The 22290-nt window shown below is 43.8% G+C and overlaps 1 protein-coding gene across 21 annotated transcripts in view; it reads left to right on the top strand.

Moving 5' to 3' along the window:
* LOC137625896 (zinc finger CCCH domain-containing protein 18-like) overlaps positions 1 to 22290 on the top strand; it is a 384898-nt gene that overhangs the window by 188706 nt on the left and 173902 nt on the right. For 17 of the 21 annotated variants that reach the window (XM_068356883.1, XM_068356874.1, XM_068357025.1 and 14 more), the window contains exon 12: positions 16656 to 16715. The exons of the other annotated variants lie outside the window; for them this stretch is intronic. In XM_068356883.1, coding sequence (XP_068212984.1) covers positions 16656 to 16715 — 60 coding nt within the window. The remainder of the gene's footprint in view (positions 1 to 16655; positions 16716 to 22290) is intronic. 21 annotated transcript variants of the gene reach the window in all.

Genomic DNA, 22290 nt, shown 5'->3' with positions numbered 1-22290 from the left:
GTATCTCTTGCGCGCGCTTACCCTACGGCTTCTTCAGGGGCGCGCGAGCTCTCGCCCGCGCGCCTGCATGTTCAGCGTTCTGATCCTGCGCGCCCATGCACGCTCGAATATTTTCCCCCGCGCGCTCGCCATCAGTCTCCCGAGCACTCACCTGTGCGCCCACAGTCTCCCGTGCGCGCTCCTGCGCGCCATCAGTCGCCAGTCGCCCGCACCTGTATGTGCACCAGCAGTCTCCCGCATGCGCGCCATCAGTCTCCCGCGCGCGACCCCTGGTATTCTCCATCGCGCGAGCGTCAATATCCTCCCACGCGCGACGCTGCTGGACATCGCACGGCAAGGTAACCATCGCTGCATTCTCCTCCCCGGAAAATGCATACCAGCGCGTATTGCAGCGGAAGGGAAACATCCAGAGGGGTCCAGGATCCCTATTCCTTTTCAGGCGAACCCACCTTTGGGAACTCCTCCCAAGGATCATTCGATCCCTGTCCCTTCAGAGGGGGTGTCAGCCGACAACCTTGGTTCGGTGCTCTAATCAGAGCTGTTACACAGGCGTTCAAGCCTGTTTTCTTTGAATTAGGTCACAGATCCTTGGGTGTCTCTACCCCTCTGAAGAGAAAAAGAGGAGTTCCGGACGCGGTAGCTTCTCCAAGGGCTAAGTTGACTCCACGTAAACCTTCGAGGCAGGTTCCTTCACTGCCCCAGACTTTCTCTCCTTCCCTGTCGGTTGAGTATTTCCCGTCCTCAGGGGAATCACGTGAGGTGAGACTTTCCCCCATCGCACCAATGAGGGAAACCCCGCCTCGCGCTGAGAAGTCTTCCCAAGTGGGGGCTGGAAAGAACTTGCCATCTTCTATGTTGGAGTCCTACATCCTTCCCAGGAAGGAATCGAAGAACTCGAAGACTTTAAGTCCTCTACATGACCAAGGACAGAGCCAACTAGCCACCTGGAGAACGTCCGCGACTCTTCCCAAGAAGAGCCTTTGGGGACAGGAGACTTCGCTGCAAGTCCAACATCAGGAGGAAAAAAGCAAGAGTCAGAGCATGCGTTTTGGCAAGTTCTGACTTTAATGAGGGCTCTGAATGGGTTTGCCGACCCAGAGATCCCTCCTCGTGAGGGCAAGGACACGGTCTTGGACCGCGTAATCGGTACTCAGAAACCATCTAAGGCCAGTGCAGCTCTGCCCTGGTCAGGGGGTTAAGAGTACCAGGGACAAGATCGCTGTACAGCTCTCCGAGTTGTCCTCCTCCAACCGTTCCAATGCCGGCAACAAGCTTCTCCCACCTCCTCGCGTATAGCAGAGGAGGTACTTTGAGATCTTGGAGGAGCCTTGTTTAGCTCTTCCTCTCCACCATTCGTTGGAAGAGCTTACCAGGGGAGTCCCTCTTGAGAGACTCTCCAACCGGCAGGTCTCGTTCGCGGCAACCGAGGTCCTTAACCAGGAGAAGGTTGCGAAGTGTGCTATGCAAGCCACTTTGTGGCTGGACATCTGGTTAGGAACCTTAGGTATCCTGATACGCTCTGAGGATTTCTCCAAAGAACGTACCAGGAAAGCTATGGAGACGTTCCTTCTCTCAGGCACTCGCACGATCGAGTTTCTGGCCCACCAAATCTCGAACTTGTGGGCAAACACCATCCTGAAACGTCGGGATGCTGTCGGGACGGGTCTCCAGGCTTCTTCAGTCGACTCTTTCTTGTAAAGAAGGCGTCTGGAGGCTGTAGACCAGTCATCTACCTCTTGGTTCTGAACAAGTTTGTCAAACAAACTCTGTTCCGCATGGAGACGGCACACACGGTCAGACTAGCAGTGAGACCGCAAGACTTCATGTGTACACTGGATCTAAAGGACCCGTACTTCCAGATCCCAGTCCATCCGTCTTCAAGGAAGTACTCAAGATTCAGCTTAGACAACAAAGAGTACCAGTTCAAGGTGCTGTGCTTCGGTCTCTCCACAGCACCACAAATTTTCACCAGTGTTCACCCTAATATCTTCGTGGGCACACAGGGTTGGCATCCGTCTCCTTCGTTATCTGGACAACTGGTTAATCCTAGCAGACTCGGTGTCATCCCTTCTTCAACACCGGGACAAACTTCTGAGACTTTGCCAGGATCTGGGGATCCTGGTAAATCTCGAGAAGTCCTCACTGCTTCCCACTCAAAGACTGGTATATCTAGGCATGGTTATAGACACCAATCTCCACAAAGCCTTCCCATCAGATGACAGGATAGCAAGGCTGAGGAAAGTCGCAAGCCCTTTTCTCAGACGAGAAGAGCTCCCAGCCCAATCATGGTTACGTCTCCTCGGTCACCTTTCATCATTGGCTCGTCTAGTTCTCAACGGTCACCTCAGGATGAGCTCCCTCCAGTGGTGACTCAAGTTCGGTGGAATCAAGGTTACAATTCCCCGGACGTCCTGATCCCTATGGGACCTGCGGAACTGACGGACCTCCAGTGGTGGGTGGTAGACGAGAACCTACGAAAAGGAGTGGACCTTCCCGTCCTCCCCCCGGATTTTATGCTGTTTTTGGACGCTTCAAAGAAAGGGTGGGGGGCCCACGTACTGCACCACACGACCTCCAGTGGTGGGTGGTAGACGAGAACCTACGAAAAGGAGTGGACCTTCTCGTCCTCCCCCCGGATTTGATGCTGTTTTCGGACGCTTCAAAGAAAGGGTGGGGGGCCCACGTACTGCACCACACGACCTCAGTCCTATGGTCAGAGTCAGAAAAGTATCTCCATATAAATCTCCTAGAGATGCAGGCCGTCTTCCTGGCCCTTCAATAGTTACAACATTACCTGGCGGGTCACTCTGTGGTGGTGATGAGCGACAATACCACATAGTGGCTTACATCAACAAACAAGGAGGCACTTTTTCGCAGCAGCTATCCCATCTAGCAGTAAAGATACTGAGATGGGCTGAAATCCACTCGATACCGCTATCGGCACGCTTCATTCTAGGCAAAAGGAATGTGCTCGCCGAGAATCTGAGCCGAGCGTCTCAGATAGTGAGTACCGAGTGGTCTTTGGATCATCTAGTAGCCAACAAAGTCCTGACTTTGTGGGGTTCTCCGACTGTGGATCTGTCCACAACAGCCCTGAACTTCAGGCTCCCGCTGTACTGCTCCCCAGTCCCAGACCCCAAGGCTCTCTGGCAAGATGCTTTCAAACAACGATGGGACAACATTGACGTTTACGCCTTTCCCCCGTTCTGTCTGATGAGGAGGGTGCTCAACAAGACCAGAACATCGGTCAATCTGTCAATGACCCTCATAGTTCCGCTATGGCATCACGCGGAATGGTTCCCGGACCTTCTGCAACTCCTAACGGAGCTACCGAGAGAACTCCCCCCACGGCACAATCTGCTCAAGCAACCACATGCCAACATCTTCCACAAAGCCGTAGCTTCGCTACGACTTCACGCCTGGAGACCATCCAGTATATCTTCTCTGAGAGAGGATTTTCGCAGAAAGTTGCGGTCAGGATGTCTGGATATCTGCGAAAGTCATCCGCAGCAGTCTACCAGGCAAAGTGGAAAGTCTTCTGTGGTTTGTGTCGTGGAAGGGGTATCTCTCCACTCGATGCCACTATTCCAGCAATAGCGAAGTTTCTTGTGTATTTGCGGGAAGAAATGCGCCTTTCAGTCTCGGCAGTGAAAGGCTATCGCTCAGCCTTGAGTCGAGCTTTCAGGCTGAAAGGAATGGACATTTCTTCATCGCTTGAACTTTCTCTATTCATACGTAGTTATGAACTTACCTGCCCTCAGTTGGAAGTGAGACCTCCTCCATGGAACGTGGTTCGAGTTCTCAGGTCTCTTTAAGAGACCTCCCTATGAACCATTACACCAGGCATCAGATCGCCACCTAACCTGGAAGACGGTGTTCCTGCTAGCTTTGGCTTCGGCCAAGCGTGTTAGCGAACTTCATGGTCTCTCGTATGGCATCGGCCATTCAAGGGGATGGGGGGAGGTAACGTTCAGCTTCATCCCTGAGTTTATTGCTAAGACTCAGAATCCTGGAGTAGTGGATCCTCGGTTCGATTCCTTCCAGATTTCTAGTCTCCGGTCTGTAACAGATGACCCAGACCATCTCTTACTATGCCCAGTAAGGAGTTTGAGGCTATACCTAAAAAAAACAGCTGCACTCCATCCTCATGTGCCAGCATTATTCGTCAGCACAGGGAGGACTAAGAGGAGGGTCACCAAGAACATCATCTCTGCATGGATTCATAGTGTCATTCATCTGGCCTTGAATCCAGATCCTCCTCCACCACGTCGCCCTAGAGCACATGATGTCAGGGGCATAGCTACGTCCCTGGCCTTTAAAAGAAATTTCTCTGTGAAGCAGGTCCTTCGAGAGGGGGTGTGGAAGCATCAGACAACGTTCACAGCCCACTACCTGGAAGACGTGACCCACAGGAGGCTCGATACGTTCTCTATCAGCCCTGTGGTGGCTGCACAACAGCTGGTTTAAAACCTCAAGCTCCTTATTGGACAAGTGGCAGATGGTTGAGGGCATTGTTACCCCAGTTTTTAGTCTGCCTGAATGAAAAGGTTTGACTGGCCCTTATTCTTTTCTTCATCATCCACTCTCTTGGGGAAAGCAGCATCCTGGGTTCTCTGCATAGCAGACCTAAAACCACTAGTATTAAGTTAATACTGTTACGTCCCCATACTCTGACGAGGTGGTATTGGGAAAGTCCTAGTCTACAAGTTTGCATCTAAAGAACTTCAGAACAACTTCCTAGGACGAATCACACTTCTTCATACCTTCACACACAGCTTGCGTAGGCCGCAATCCTTGCGTAGCAAGGTTCAAGCGAAGTGCAGGGACTCCTTATTTCTTGGGTGCTTACACACTCAAATATGGAGCCCCCGGGCAAAGCCAAAAGCCAGTACTGGCTGGGACGTCCACCCTTCCTAATGAGTGAGTCATCCCTATTAAATAGCGTGGTTTGTATTTCAGTTACGGAACAAATGACAAATTCGTAGATAATTTGTATTTTTCCTAACTATACAAACCTTAGCTATTTAACCAAACTTGCCCGCCAGCCCTATCCCCCTTGAAGTCCTACCTCCAAGCAAAGTGAGTTCAAGCACAGGTGTGTGCGAGGGGAGGGGGGGGTGGGGGGGAGTAGCAAGCTACCCTCCCCTACCCCCGCTAACTAGCGGTGTGGGTAGTAAACCCTCGTAAAATTTTAATGTCTCGTCATTTCAGCTACACCGAAAGTAATACCCCTATTAAATAGCTAAGGTTTGTATAGTTAGGAAAAATACAAATTATCTACGAATTTGTCATATTTCACAACAAGAAAGGAAGAGCCATACAATTCTCCTTTTACTGAAAGATAATTTTATTCTGCACTTGCTACGTGTAACAGTACAGCCTCTGGACCCAATGGAATTCCTTATGCAATGATTAAACTTGTACCTGTTAATACCAAGTTATTTATTTTAAGCATTATTAATAGAATATGGCATGTATTTATCCAAGTATTTGGGAACTAGCCATTGTTTATGCCCTTTTAAAACCGGGTAAGTTTTTAGCAGGAAGCTATAGACCTATTGCATTGACATCTTGCTTATGTAAGATCATGGAGAAGATGGTCAATGCAAGACTGATGTGGTACCTTGAAAAGAAAGGTATTTTATCACCTATCCAGTGTGGATTCACGAAAATGCATTCAACAACTGTGTTGATACGACTTGAGTCCTCTATTTGTGAAGCCTTTGCTTCCAAACAGCAATATGTAACAATCTTTTTTTACCTTGAAAAGGTATATGATACAGCATGGAGATATGGTATACTTTAAACCATTCATGAATTTGGTTTAAGAGGAGAGCTACCACTGTTTATTCAGTCATTTTTTTCACATAGAGTTTTTCAAGTGTGAGTGGGGGAAACCATCAGAGAGTAAATGTCAGAGTGTGCTGAGTGTTACCCTATTCGCACTAGCAATTAATGGGATATCCTCAGTCATTCCCCAAGATATCCTCTCTTCACTATTTGTGGATGATCTCTATATCATTTGCTGGAGCTAGAATGGCGATGGTTGAGAGAAACTACAACTCCCAATTGATAAAATTATTCAGTGGGCTGATATGAATAGGTTTAAGTTTTCAACAAGCAAAACTACTATTGTCCCTTTCTATCGTTTCTGGGGAGTACATCCAGACCCGGATATATACATGAAAGGGCAATGTATCCCATGTGTAAGGGAAGCTAAATTTTTAGGATTGATTTTGGATTGTAGGTTAACCTTGGTCCCACACTTTAAGGCATTAAAAGCTAAATGTCTTGAGGCTCTGAATCTTTTAAAAGTATTATCCTATACATCATGGGGAGCAGATCATAAATCTATTTTAAAATTATGCAAGGCCTTAATTTTTCCCAAAATTAGTTATAGGTGTGAAATATACTCCTCGGCCACCCCAAGCCGATTAAAGGTATTAGATTCAATACATCATGCTGGTATTAGATTGTCCACAGGAGCATTTAGAACCTCACCCATACCAAGTCTCCTTGTTGATGCCAGAGAGTTACTATTACTTTACTGTATCATAAAATTTAATGTGGTGTTTTTGTTGGGTTTGGAATGAATTAGTTAATTTACATGTAAAACGTGCCCCATGATCCAAAATTTTCATGAAATGAAAGCCACTTTTGAACGAATTAATTTTGTATCTTGAGGCATTACTGTAGTTTCCATCTGAAGTCTGAATATTTTTTTTGCTATAAACTTATTTCTTGAATTAAACTCAAGTGCATAATAAATTATTATACAGTATCATTAATCACAACTACTGCAAAGGCATTGTGGGTAGTCATTTTGTAAATTTAATCTTGAATGTTCAAAGTTACCAGATATCAAATAAAGGTTTTGATTTACATGAAACTAACTTTATTACAGATATTCAAAATAATATAACATAAAAGGCACAGAAATGTGTAGCATGCCATGGCAATAGAAGTAAAATGTTTTGAATTGACAGAGATGGAAGTTGGTGAGCAAAATATACAGTACTGCATATATACAGTATAAAAAAGTACCTCAATTTATGAGTGACTGAACACAAGCAAATCAGGTTATTAGCATAAAAATTCTAATAATTTTATGAGCTTTGTTGAGAAGTACTAACAAAATCAGTCGTGGTACCAATATTCCCCACACTGTGTATATGTGATTTTTACCCCATTTTAATGCCATTTCAAAGAAAAGGCAAAAGTAATCGTCTCTAGATAGATTCCATGTCAAAATTGAATGTTTAGAGTATAAAAAAATTCTACCAAGTGTCCATAAAGCATAAATTGTGTGAAATGCTGAATGCCTTGGAATACATATGATAAAATGACTGTAAAGGTCCTGTAGAGAGTAGGATTCCCCTGCTGTATAGGACCAGAAAAAGCTGCCCTTAGAGTAAAAGAAATCAAAGTAAAGTGATAGTGAACATGGTTTAAGAGAAAGAACTCCCGATATTTTACCAGAATTGCTCCTAAAGGGTGATTCTCCTTCTAAGCAGTAACATCCTCCTCCTCCTCCTCCTCCTCCTCCTCCTCCTCCTCCTCCTCAGCCACAACTCTCCTTCAAAGGTAAAGTTCTAGTTAATTAGTCAATAATTCTTTTTTTCTGGGCTCGAACCTGTGCCGCCCAGTGAATAAGCTCCATTTAAGCACTTATTCTTAGGTAATTTACTGCTAAATATACCAGAGAAAAAATGTAAAGGAGTGCTAGGTTAACTAGCTCGCTCACCTATTGGTGTCGGTATAAAATTGGGCGTATATTCCAGAGGTCCCGCACTATTTAGATTAATCCACGACAGAGAACCCCAATAGAGGAGAGCCGTTCAACCTCACTCGGTACTACTACAATGCATCCGCTCAGAACCCAACTCCGTTTAGCACGACTTGTGCAGTAACCCGCATTTTTCAAGTGCTCTCGATTTTTGGATATTTTCTAGTGAATTATGGCTTCTTCGTCGGTTTCCCAGGAGACACCGTCCAAGTTAAGTACCAAGCTGGGTTTTACTGTGTTTTGAGCAACCTAGATCGTTTAATATTTATATTATAGGAGTTTATTCTCTTCGTTCATACCGATCTTGCTTGATTTCACTACAGTTGGTACTCCTGTTTTTGAGAGCTTTTAATTTTCACTTGCGGTGTTACTATGTGTTTTATTTTTATTATCAAATATTATTTGTTATTGTGAATATTCATTATTTAGCGTTTAGAATCCTCGTGGTTCAATTTTTGGGCCGATATCATTTACGTATCGCTATGGCTGCCGACCGTGCTAAGGCGGCAATGTTATTTTAGCCATCAGGTGTGTCTTTTGTGATTTAATTATTTATGTTGCATGCCTTGCCCAAAAATTTTCTATGTGTTTATTCATATATTTAACGCTTTTATTATTATTATAATGAATATTTGTGCCATTACTCCGTTTGATCTGTCTGTTGGGGATCGTCAGTTGGTAGCCCTGCTGCCTCGTATCACGTGATCCTCCCCCACGCTCCCCCTCTAGCTAGGTGGGAGGCTAGGCTTCTCCCCCCTCCACTAAGGGACCGTTGCCTTCCCTCCTTTTAGAGGGGGTAGTTAAGTGTTTATGGACTTTGTCCTCCGGGTGGCCCGGCGGTTTAGTCTCTGTCTAGTCTGGTTGGCCACCGGTCTACAGAGTTGGATCCCGGTGTACCCTATTTTATATTCACTTTTCATTCTGGCTTATGTTATACGAAACCCTCCGGGTTCGATTGGCAGTTCTTAGTTACAGTTCCGCCCCCCTATTATTTTATAACATTTCCTATGATGATTATATATGACAGATCACTACCCCGGAGTCCCTAAAGGAATTGGTATTGAATATACCTTTATTTCCCGGCCCGGGGTCTACCCCACCCCGGGAAATCAGACACTATGTGTCTTAATTCCTTGTTTTTGCATCCTTTTTTATGCTCCCGGCTTGACCGGAATGGATGGCTATACTTTAGTTTCAAGTTAGACTTATGTTTAGGCCCGGGACCCCCGGTCCCGCCCCTATGTAAGAATATTATAGTTAAGCTCTAACCTTGCGTTAGACCTATGTTAGGCCCGGGTCCTCCGGACCCGCCCCTAAAAAAAAAAAAAAAAAAAAAAATTTTTATTTTATTTTTTACAGTCTAATCTTGTGTTAGACCTATGTTAGGCCCTACTTAAAAGAATAGTACAGTTAAACTCTATTCTTGTGTTAGACCTATGTTAGGCCACTTATAGAATAGTACAGTTAGGCTCTAATCTTGTGTTAGACCTATGTTAGGCCCGGGTCCTCCAGACCCGCCCCTAATTAAGAGAATTACAGTTTCTCATATACTATTCTTTTTACAGATGGTGCATTGTCTGACGCCGGCCTGTGCAGCTGTTCTGCACCAGCCTTGTGGCCACTCCGTCTGCCGATCTCACGCCCCTTGTGGGGTTCAACTGGAAGACGTTGTGGTATGGCACCCGGATAACTGTGTGATTTGCTTCGACCTCATCACTACCCTTGGTTCTGACTCGGTGAGTCCCGTTGGCTATATTGCCTTCTTATTTTATTTACTATTAGTAAGATATCTATGGTCTTGAAGGACCATTGGGAGTTTCCCTTTTATAATTCCCACTATTATTTCAGGCATCCCCGGAGCAAAAGTCTGCGGCTCGGGCCACACTGAAGGTGTGGGTTGGTGGTTTTGCCCGGAATGTAAAGTCTAAGCGGCCGTACGTCCTATCTGAGGACTACTGCACCATGGTTTACCCCAACGCCAAGTCTTCAGCTGCTGTGGCTAGGCATGTGGCAGCTCCCATCATTGCCCACATTGATGCCACTATAACGGGTCTCATCGACCCAGAGCAAGATCCATCGGACGCCCCCGGAGGTCTGGAGGACAATGTTGCCTCCATGAACCTGGACGTCGAACCAATGTTGCTAGACGAGCCGGATACAGGTAGGGTGGTAAGTGAGGCAGGTGTGTCCGGCGCTGAGATTCCTATCCTCAGCCCCGCTCTTTCTTCTTCTTCTGATCGCTCTTCCTTTCTTGGATTTTCTGGGGACCGTGATTCGTCTCAACGTTCATACCCGGTTCCCCCTAAGGATAAGTCTACTTCAAGGACCTTACCCAAAGCTCGCAAGCCTCACAAGACTTCTCATGGCTCTAAACATGGTACGAACCCGTCTTCAAAGACCTCTGGTTCCTCCTCTAAGTCTCACGACCCGGGAGTTCCTTCCGCCCCTCCTGCTGCTAGCCCGGGCCTTTCCGAATCAGCTATGCTTCGCATCGTGTCGGAGATGCAGGAAAAGTTGGTTTCGGAGATGCAGTCGAGGATGGACACGATGTTCTCTAACTTCGGTCAGAGAATTGGGGCTTTAGAGCAAGGAGCTCCGGAGAGAGTCCAAAGCTCTCTCATACCGGATGCCTCTAAGCTCCCGCCGTTTGCCAAGAACAACCCCTGGCGGATGGCTCTTCATTCCCCGTTCTCAGACGGAATGTTGACTCTGGAGGGCCTTGGCACTCGCCCTCTAGAGGACTTTGAATTCTTTCCTCCGGGTCTGGCATTTCCATTTCATGGTTATGCCAGACTTACCGAGGAAGCTTTAGTCCGATTAGACAAGGTCCCCAAAGAGACGGTCATCTTCCCGAAGGAGCAAGCCCAATCTGTTTGGGCCAGATTTTTGAATGACATCGGCTGCACTAACACCATGCTGACGCCTCATAAAAGCTCCTTTACGATGTTCTTAATGGACAAGAACACCTTGACTCCATGCGTCAATAAGGTGGCAGAGCTTGCCTTTCAATATGCTCTGGAGGAGAAGCCCTTGCCTCCCATCCGAGAGGTGGATCCAATCTCCCTCCTTCTTCCCTCAGGTATTGAGTGTTGGGACAACGTCCATACCACCTTTACCTCCGGCAAGCTTGCAGCAGACTGTGCCTCAGTCTTGTTTAGTGAGAAGCTTCCCCGTCTCCCGGAATCTCTCATTAAACAGGAATATGATTCCCGCCTACGTGTGGGCCGTACTCTAAACCTGGCCACATCCACGGAGTCGATAGCCTTGACTTACGATACGGAGAGTATTTTTAAGTCTCTCAACAAGGCTACGCTACAGTCGTTATATTATGACTTATATGACTTTGCTACTGCTAAACGCAGATGTCGCAAGCATGTTCTAGCTGAGGCGACGATTAGGCATGAACCTAATAAACTCATCCGGTCCTCCTGTTGGGGTTCAAATCTCTTCCCCGAGGATCTCGTAGAGGAAGTCTTGGCGGAGGCCACTAGGGTTAATCAGAGCCTTAAAGCCCGTTGGGGTTTGACCCCTAAACGCAAGTATGACCCCGCAAATTATCAAGCCCGGGGTAGGAAGAAGCTTAGACCATATACCTCCACCCAGTTCAGGCAACAACAGAGTGCTTCATCCAACTTCCGGCTGCCTCTTCCTCCATCTTCTGTTGCCCCTGCACAGCCTTCCACCTCTCGGGCTCCTTCGGATGACTATGTCACCGTTCTGCTACCTAAGAGCCAGCTTTCTGGTGCCTCCGCCACTTCCCCTGCCTTTAACCAGTCCTACGAGGCTCATAGCTCTTCCCAGAGTTATGGTAGAGGTAGAGGCTACCACCGTGGCTCTAACCAGAACAAAGGCAGGGGAAGAGCCTTTCGCAGAGGAAAGAACTTCCGAGGCGGACGTGGAGGCAACTCCTCAAACCAATACTGAGGTGCAGCAGGTAGGGGGGAGGCTCTATGCCTTCCGCAACAAATGGAGGTTCAGTCCCTGGGCGTTCAGTATCATCTCCAAGGGACTAGGGTGGAGTTGGATTCAAGGACCTCCTCCTCCGAACAAATTTCGTCAACATTCCACTCCGGACCTGGTCGAATTTGTCCAGGAACTTTTACAAAAGAATGCCATACAAGAAACGAAACATCTGAAGTTTCAAGGTCGGCTGTTCAGTGTCCCGAAGAAGGATTCAGACAAGAGAAGAGTGATTCTAGATCTATCCTTTCTCAACTTGTCCATTCAATGCGACAAGTTTCGAATGCTTACCGTCTCGCAGGTGCGGACCTTACTTCCCCGTGGGGCCGTCACCACCTCTATCGATCTTACAGACGCCTACTATCACGTCCCGATAGCGAGACACTTCCGTCCGTACCTAGGCTTTCGCTTAGGGGACAAAAGTTACTCCTTCAAGGTGATGCCTTTCGTGCTCAACATTGCCCCAAGGATCTTCACAAAGCTAGCAGAAGTCGCTGTTCAGGAACTCAGGAATCAAGGGATTCAAGTAGTAGCCTATCTGGACGACTGGCTCATTTGGTCAGACACCTCCCAAAATTGCCTAAAAGCCACTCACAAAGTCATCCATTATCTTCAATCTCTAGGCTTCCAGATCAACTTCAAGAAGTCCCGTCTTCTTCCAAAATCGAAGTTCCAATGGCTCGGCCTGCAATGGGATCTTATATCTCATACTCTGTGTCTTCCCAGACCCAAGAGGTTAGAGATTGCAAGAAACACCAAACGCTTTCTCAAAGACAAAGTAAGTTCCAGACGGCTTCAAGAGAAGATTCTGGGGTCCCTTCAGTTTGCCTCAGTGACGGATCTTCTTCTGAAGGCAAAATTGAAAGATATCAATCGTGTCTGGCGTTCGAGGGCGAACCGGAAGCTCCGGGACAGGAAAGTCCGCCTTCCTCCCATTCTACGGGAAAGACTTCTTCCTTGGACAAGAGCAAACAGTCTGTCAAAGTCAGTTCCCCTTCGATTTCCGCCCCCGGAATTAATCATTCACACAGACGCATCCCTATCAGGTTGGGGCGGCTATTCTCAGCTCAAGAAAGTTCAAGGTCTTTGGACTCCCTTGTTCCGCCATTTTCACATCAATGTGCTAGAGGCCATGGCAGTTCTTCTAACCCTGAAACGTCTCGCTCTTCCCAAGAAACAACACCTTCGTCTGGTCCTCGACAGCGAAGTGGTGGTCCGCTGCCTCAACAGAGGCGGGTCAAAGTCAGGGCCTCTGAACCATGTTCTAGTAGCCATATTCTCCCTAGCAGCCTCGAACCGTTGGCATCTTTCAGCTGTCCACCTGGCGGGAGTCCGGAATGTAGTGGCAGACGCCCTGTCCCGGACCTCCCCTCTAGAATCGGAATGGTCACTCGATCTAAAGTCATTTCGGTGGATTCTCTCTCAGGTTCCCGGTCTCCAAGTGGACCTCTTCGCCACGGAATCCAACCACAAATTGAGAGTATATGTGGCTCCCAATCTAGACCCTCAGGCTTACGCCACAGACGCCATGTCACAGAATTGGGACAACTGGGAAAAGATTTATCTCTTTCCCCCGGTGAATCTTTTGCTGAAAGTTCTAGACAAACTGAGATCCTTCAAGGGACAAGTAGCCTTGGTCGCACCCAACTGGCCCAAGAGCAACTGGTATCCTCTCCTGCGGGAGTTGAGACTATACCCTCACCCGATACCCAATCCGGTTCTGTCTCAGATAGTACAAACACGCGTTGTGTACGCTTTCTCAAACATTCAGAGCGCCCTAACTTTATGGACTTTATGAAGTTTGCGGCTATGCATGGTGCCAATATTGATCCTCAAAACACCTTGTTCCTAGAATCAGATAAACGGGATTCCACCATCCGTCAGTATGACTCTGCAGTTAAAAAGTTGGCAAAATTTTTAATAGACTCAGACGTGAACTGTATGAACTTGAACCTTACAGTCACTTTCTTTAGATCTTTATTAGAATCAGGTCTGGCAGCCAATACTATCACCACTATTAAATCGGCTCTGAAAAAGATCTTCCTAGTGGGTTTTAACATAGACTTAACCGACTCTTTGTTAGCTTCAATTCCGAAAGCTTGTGCCAGACTGAAACCGGTTACTCGTCCTACCCCGGTGACCTGGTTCCTTAATGACGTACTCAAATTGGCTTCTGATACCATTAACAGTTCTTGTGATTACATGCCCCTTCTCAGGAAAACACTTTTCCTAGTGAGCTTGGCTTCCGGGGCAAGAATTTCTGAATTGGCAGCCTTGTCGAGAGACCCGGGTCATATTGACTTTCTGCCTTCAGGAGAGATCCTTCTTTCTCCTAACAAATTCTTTTTGGCTAAGAATGAAGACCCTCAAAACAGATGGACCTCCTGGAAAATTGTTCCCCTCACGCAAGATCCGTCGCTGTGCCCTGTCACTACTCTTAGGTCTTATCTATCCCGGACCTCCTCTAACTCCTCGGGGCCTCTATTCGTTAGAGAACAAGGCGGTACCATTACTATTAAAGGGATCAGGCAACAAATTTTGTATTTTATTAAACAAGCTAACCCTGACTCTTTTCCTCTTGCACATGATATCAGGGCGGTTGCCACCTCGGTGAACTTCTTTCACCACATGAATTTTACAGACCTTTCCAGGTATACAGGGTGGAAATCACCGTCAGTGTTCAAGAAACACTACCTTAAACATTTGGAAGCCCTAAAATTTTCTACAGTAGCCGCAGGGAGCGTAGTTACTCCCGAGTAACTCACAGGTTAATGCCTTGCCTCTTTATCTCTCCCTCTTACCTGCCTCATTTATACCCTATTGTATTCGTTGGTCTCGCACCTGAATACTGTTATTATATTTGTAAATTTTATGCTTCTGAGTATCTGTATATATTATCACTCACGGCATTATTATACCTACCTTATTGGATTTATGTTCATATTTAAGATACCCTTATAATTGTTTTTTGGTACTCATCTCTGATTAAAGCATCCTGTATTTCTCTTACGCTTATGTTTTTTCCTTTATTTTGCAAGTTTGGTGACATTTTTCTCTTGTATAGATTCACTGGGCGGCACAGGTTCGAGCCCAGAAAAGGGATTTTGACGTAGGAAAAATCTATTTCTGGGCGAGGGACCTGTGCCGCCCAGTGAACCCTCCCAGCTCCTCTCCCTTGGAGTCCCCAAACTTTGGGTGCTAAGGAGTTGGGTTCTGAGCGGATGCATTGTAGTAGTACCGAGTGAGGTTGAACGGCTCTCCTCTATTGGGGTTCTCTGTCGTGGATTAATCTAAATAGTGCGGGACCTCTGGAATATACGCCCAATTTTATACCGACACCAATAGGTGAGCGAGCTAGTTAACCTAGCACTCCTTTACATTTTTTCTCTGGTATATTTAGCAGTAAATTACCTAAGAATAAGTGCTTAAATGGAGCTTATTCACTGGGCGGCACAGGTCCCTCGCCCAGAAATAGATTTTTCCTACGTCAAAATCCCTTTATTGTGAATTATTAATTTGTATTCATTTCTTATGTTAGTTAAAAAAATTTTACCAAATATCATTACAAACCTTTAAGGAGTATGTGCACAGTATTTATGAACTTGTGGAATGCATCAAGTGAATTTTATTTATTTCTTATGGGATAAAGGGTTTTAGAATACTAGCATTTTATTTTAAGATCTCGTTCCTGTAATAAATTAAACTCGTAAACATAAGTACTACTGCATATATACTGTCTTATTACTAATCAAATGCTTCTCCAAGAAATTTTCTCTTCACTTGCACTTGTGAACTAAAAATGTAAGATTCAAAGCTGTTGTTCTGACTGTTAGCGAGTTTTGCTACTTTGTTCTAGGTTCAACCAATAACATGTAGCATCCTCTTATCTATTAAAATCCAATAACATTGGGTCTTTGAACAAATTTTATTTCAAAAGCACAGTACATTTGTTTTTGTGTGAATTGCAGTCAAAAGGAAATTTAACATGGACTATAGAAATGTGTATTTGTAGAGTATAGCAGGTAAGATATTTTGATACGGCTGCATTTATATTGCTTTTGGGCAGACTGCTTCAGAGGTATTGCTCTTTTTTTTATTTTCAAGATTCAATGTGGTATATCTTTTTCCTTGCTTAGAATACTAACCTGACAGTGTTTTTTTTTTTTTACATAGGAATTGACACGGCTTGTAGGGAAATGGTCAGAGTCTTAGCAAAGCTATTTTCTTGGTACACAATTGGCTTTGTTTATCTGTATTCGAATGTATATAATTGGTTTTTGCTCTCTAATGCATGCTTGGTGAGATGATGGTGTTCTTTGTTGAAAATATTTACAATACTTTGATCTTCAAATTCTTATTTGTCATGAAATTCAAATCATCAATAAACAGCTAAGGCAATGAAGTGTGAACATGAAGATATATTTGCTGGAAAAGTGATTTTTCTTTGTTATTTACTGGTCATGAGTAGAATTCTGGATGCTGATGATAATTGTTATTCATGGTTTTTACCAATTTGGTACTATTCTGTCAATACAAATAACCTGCCTATTAAAAACGCAATCAACTAAACATTTTTACTAGCTGAGTTGAATTTTTGTTATATTTTTCAGTTTTATGTTATTAAGAATAATGGAAAATTTTAAAGCATACAGTATTAGCTTTTATTTGTTATTTTTATCTTAATGTATATCTGATCAATGACAAGATTCAATATCAGTTAGTGAAATTTTTAAGATTTGTATAGGGGCTTATTGTTAAGCAAAAACTTTTGTCAATTCTCTATCTTGCATGACATTCCATTTAGTCATCCTCAGAAAATTTCATGGGGCTCAGGTTTCCCTTTTTACTCCATGTGCATGATAACTATTTCTCTGTTTGGTATAACTGCATCAATTCTCTTCTCCTTCAGGATGCTTAACATTCCTCGTCGACCAGAGCCCAAGTCAAGCAAGATGGATTCCAAAGACAGGTGAATGTTTGCATGCATGTACTGGTCAGATATATCTTATAAACTTGGACTGTGTGATTAACTGGATTTTTTATTACATTTAGTTAGTCAAATTTTGTGGTTCAAATTTGCTTGTGTTTTAATCTGTTTATACTGTATATTGGATGCTTTATAGAAGAGGGTAGATTCCACATTACTCTTATTCTTTTACATTACTATCACGCATTTAATAGTATTTTTATCTATTTGAAGTGACAAACTAGAGAGGGAATTAAAAAGTGGCATGAATATTATGCGATTGTGCTTATAGGAATACACACTAATCTAACCTAACCTAGGGAACTGCATCTTGTCTGACTGGAGGGAAAACTATCCCAGTAGCATTTATAAGGATATTGTTATTTTCTAACCTAGAGTGTATCATCCTACTTAACTTGTGGTATACTGTAACTACCCCCATTGATCATCTCTTGTCCAGTGAAAAGTCATGTTATTTACATCCGAGCTCAATCTATATGTGATTAGACCTTCTTAACCTGTGGTTAATGGACTCGCCATCCCAAGGATGCACTTAAGGTGCTGCATCCAACCGGATGCTTCTCAATTTTCCATTGATATAAATTATCCTGGAGATACATGTTATCCTAACTAGCCCAAAATACTTTATCCTACCAGATAAAGGTCTGAGCCCCCTCCTTAACCATTCCTAAGAATTATGACCGTAATGTTTGAAGAGGTACACATAACAAGATCAAATATGCTAGTATATTACTAATGTCTCATTCAGTCTTTTCCTAGCTTTAGAAAACCTTTTCCCTTCATTGTTTCATATATATATATATATATATATATATATATATATATATATATAGATAGATAGATAGATAGATAGTAAATACATACATACATACATACATACATACAAAAGTACATACATACGTACATACACACATATACATATACACACATACATACCTAGACATACAAGTGTCCCAAAATACGAGAAATTTGAGATATGAGGAAGTTTCATGCAAATTTGGCCCCAAGATACCAGACAAATTTAAGATACGAGGATATGAGACGGTTCGCCATGCGGCCGCTGGGTGGCTCAGTGTGCGAGAGGCTGCTCACGAGGACAGCATCGCTCACTCTTTTCTGTCGGATCTATGTCGCGTAAAGTTATCTCTGAGCATCGGCCGTAGTGTTTGCACTTTTTACATGTTTTTGTGCTAATCAGTACAGAATTGAGTGAATAAGCAATGGGTCCAAAGCAAGCAAGAGCAAACAAGGGTAGTGAAAGGAAAAAGTGTATGATGACAATCGAGATAAAGCATGAAGTACAGTAATAGAAAAACATGAGAGTGGTGTACGAGTGACTGAGCTGGCTCGCTGAAATGAGAGGAGTACAGTGAACCCTCGTTTATCGCGGTAGATAGGTTCCAGACCCGACCGCGATAGGTGAAAATCCGCGAAGTAGTGACACCATATTTACGTATTTATTTAACATGTATATTCAGACTTTTAAAACCTTCCCTTGTACGTAGTACTGTTAACAAACTACCCTTTAATGTACAGAACACTTAATGCATGTACTACAGTACCCTAAACTAAAACAGGCACAAATATTAAAGGCGATTTTATATCATGTGTTTCCTAAACACGCCAAAAAGCACGATAAAAAATGGCAGCCAATGTTTTGTTTACGTTTCTCTGATCATAATGAAGAAACAAACGCATTTAGTGTACACATCTGTGTATAGGTTAGTTTTTGCATCGATTATATTGATTATACAGTATGTTAATTTTGTTATTACCAATGTTTTACTTAATTTTTCTTAGGACTTCCAAATGAAATGTTTTTCTTTATGACGCCGCCTGAAACGATGGCGTCATAAAGTACGCTCAGTAAACAAAGAAGGCATTTAACGCGCATGATGAAAGTGATAAATAATTATATTTACAGTAAAAGCTTTTAGAAAATATGTTATTACAAATATTATTTACCGTATCTATATAAAATCATACAGTACATACTGTACGTAGCAAAGCAGGAAAACAATTTACAAGAGAGAGAGAGAGATTGTTTTACGTACGTAAATGTAAATTTTAAACAAAAAAAATATGATAGGTTACAACATGTATACTCTTCATACTTTTAAAACCTTCCCTTTAACTTAATGCATACAGTACTAAACTAAAACAGGCACAAATATTAAAATGTTAGAATATTAAAGTAAAAAATAAAGATTGTTACTGTACTCACCACGAAAGAAGTTGAAGAAAAACTTGAATGATGATGGCGATGAATTTGCTGCACAGTAGAAATGATGATGATGAAGCTGATGATGTCTTCTACTGTGCAGCCAATGATAGTATTTTACGTCTCTTCAGACGGAGGTGTCTTTTCCTGGGACACCTCTTCATCTTCTTCCTGGGAAACTTCTTCAATTTCTTCCGAAGGCGTACTAGCAGGAGGAACTGGCTCTTTTTTGCGAGGCTGGAAGAACATTGTGTTCGGAAGTTGTTGCCGCTGCTTCTTTTTTTGCTCTAAGCGCATCCTGTAGGGAGTCATGTCTTCATCGATCTTGTTACAGAATTGCATAGACCGAACCATATCCTCGTCCCACTCTGCAACATTTCTTTCAACTCCTTCGCATGGTTGCAGGCCTTGGCAAGCCGTTCTAATGTTAAACCCGTTTCTTCGACATTTTCTTGGGTCTCTTCCTGTGTTTTGCTCTCTTCTTCACTGGCCGATTTCGTCAGGTCTTCTAGGTCTGCGTCAGTTAGCGGCTGGGAATGGCAGTCCAACAACTCGTCGACGTCTTCAGTCGTCATGTCGCCAAACCCGTCGCCTCCAATTATCGCAGCCAACTGCACAGATTTGCGTATTGCAGAGTGTTGGATTTCAGACGGAGTAAATCCCTCGTCGTCGTAAACAATCTGGGGCCACAACTTCTTCCAGCTCGCATTCACGGTTGCAGGTTTCATTTCTTGCAGTGCCTTCTGAATGTTCTGCAGGCACGTGGCTATGGTGTACTGCCGGCAGTACGCCTCAAGTCAAAATCTTCATCCTCATCATCTTGGGTAGCATCCACACACGCAACGAGGTCCGCCAAGGTATTCTTCGTGTAGAGGGCCTTGAACGCCCTGATAACCCCCTGGTCCATCGGTTGAATTAATGACGTGGTGTTGGGTGGCAGGAACTCAACCTGAATGCCCTCATGCGACAGATCAGTTGCGTGTCCACCAGCGTTATCCATAAGGAGAAGGATCTTAAATGGCAAGCCCTTCTCTACGAGATATTTGCTGACTTGCGGGATGAAACACTGGTGGAACCAGTTGGAGGTCAGCATCTTCGTAATCCATGCTTTTGGATTATGCATCCAGTACACGGGACGGAGATTCTTATTCTTATTTTTCAAAGCGCGAGGATTTTTCGACTTGTAAATAAGCCCCGGCTTTAGCAAAAATCCAGCAGCATTGCCACACATCACGAGGGTAACGCGATCCTTGAATGCTTTAAAGCCAGAGGCTTTGGCTTCTTCTTTGAACAGGAAAGTTTGCGACGGCATTCTCTTCCAAAACAAGCCGGTCTCATCCATATTAAAGACTTGTTCCGGCTTGTATCCACCTTCGGCGATAATATTCTTGAACGTGTGGTTCACGTAAGTTTCAGCAGCGGCAGTGTCAGCGGAAGCAACCTCGCCATGCAGGGAAACGCTTTTCAGGGCGAAGCGTTTCTGAAACTTCGCGAACCATCCTTTGCTGGCGGAAAAACGTTGTTTCTGATGCTGGGAATCAGTGGATGTCCCTGGTTGAGGTTCATCTACATCATCATCATCTTCAGCATGGTCGCCTTCGTCGTCTTGAGGTTCCTTTGCCGCAAAATTCTCATACAAGCTCAAAGCCTTGGTTCGGATGGTGTTCGTATCCATGGCTATGTTCTTCTTCCGGCAGTCGGCAATCCACACTGCTAAAGCACCTTCCATGCGTACGATCGTTTTATTACGCGTGGTAACGACTCGCTTCGCTGATCTGCTAAAGGTGATGGTAGCCGTCTTTCTAATGTTCGCCTCGTGCTTCTTGATATAGCAAACGGTGGATTCGTTGACTCCAAAATGGCGGGCTGCGGCCGCGTAACTTCTACCGTCTTTTAACATATCGAGAAGCGTCACCTTCTCAGCAATCGTCATCATCTTTCGGTGGCGTTTAGGCTCACTACCAGCCTTAGTAGAAGCGAGACGCTTGGGAGGCATTGTACAGTAGGGTTTAACAGAAAGTTCAACAAAAAGTTCAACTTAAAATAGTCACGCACAGCACAGATTAAAGTCCACGATAACTTAACAACATCTACACAGCGATACGGCGGGAGACAAAGTGACCGCGAATACGTAGATGCTGTGTGTTGGAGATGCGGGCAAAACACCAATCACAGGCTAGATAACAAAACTTGGGTTCTGATTCGTCATCTATCAGCGCTTGAACCAATCACAACCCATCTTATATGCTACGTAGGTTACCAATTCAAAGTATAAGGTACCCTACGTATACTGTACAGTAATAATAATAATAAATAATGATGATAATAATAATAATAATGATAATGATAATGATAACAATAACAATAATAATTTTAATAACAATAGCAACAATAATAATAATAATAACAATAATAATAATACAGCTTTACGTACGCTATTTTACGCTTGTTTTTTTGTAGGATATGTCTCTCTCTCTCTCTCTCTCTCTCTCTCTCTCTCTCTCTCTCTCTCTCTCTCTCTCTCTCTCTCTCTCTCTCGTACGCTTATGTGATTTTTGCAACAAAGAATATTATTGGATGCAGTACTACGTACGTATACATACAAAAGATTCATGGAAAAGATGCACATCTATTACATTTGTAGTACAGTAGTAGCCATCAGCAGCCTTACACCATTCTAATATGGTATGACTGCATCTGATTTGCGTTTCATGTTCGATTTAATTTTACTACGTACTGTATACAGTACAGTGAACCCTCGTTTATCGCGGTAGATAGGTTCCAGACGCGGCCTCGATAGGTGAAAATTCGCGAAGTAGTGACACCATATTTACCTATTTATTCAACATGTATATTCAGACTTTTAAAACCTTCCCTTGTACGTAGTACTGTTAACAAACTACCCTTTAATGTACAGAACACTTAATGCATGTACTACAGTACCCTAAACTAAAACAGGCACAAATATTAAAGGCGATTTTATATCATGCGTTTCCTAAACACGCTAAAAAGTATGATAAAAAATGGCAACCAATGTTTTGTTTACATTTATCTCTGATCATATAGAAGAAACAAACTGGAGGTAGAGCTTTGCTTATTACCCAGACATATTTCCCATACTATTCCCTTAGAACTACATCACATCTTCCTACTTTAGATATATATATATATATATATATATATATTTATATGTATACACATATACTTACCTACATATATACATAAATACATGCATACATATATATATATATATATATTACTGTATATATATGGGTTATGGAAAAAATCCGCGAAGTGGTGAATCCGCGATGGTCGAACCGCGAAGTAGCGAGGGTT

The sequence above is a fragment of the Palaemon carinicauda genome, chromosome 2 (genome assembly GCF_036898095.1).
Source record: "Palaemon carinicauda isolate YSFRI2023 chromosome 2, ASM3689809v2, whole genome shotgun sequence".
NCBI lineage: Eukaryota > Metazoa > Arthropoda > Malacostraca > Decapoda > Palaemonidae > Palaemon > Palaemon carinicauda.
The sequence above is the reverse complement of the archived record's forward strand: the minus strand, read 5'-3'. Positions and strand labels throughout refer to the sequence as shown.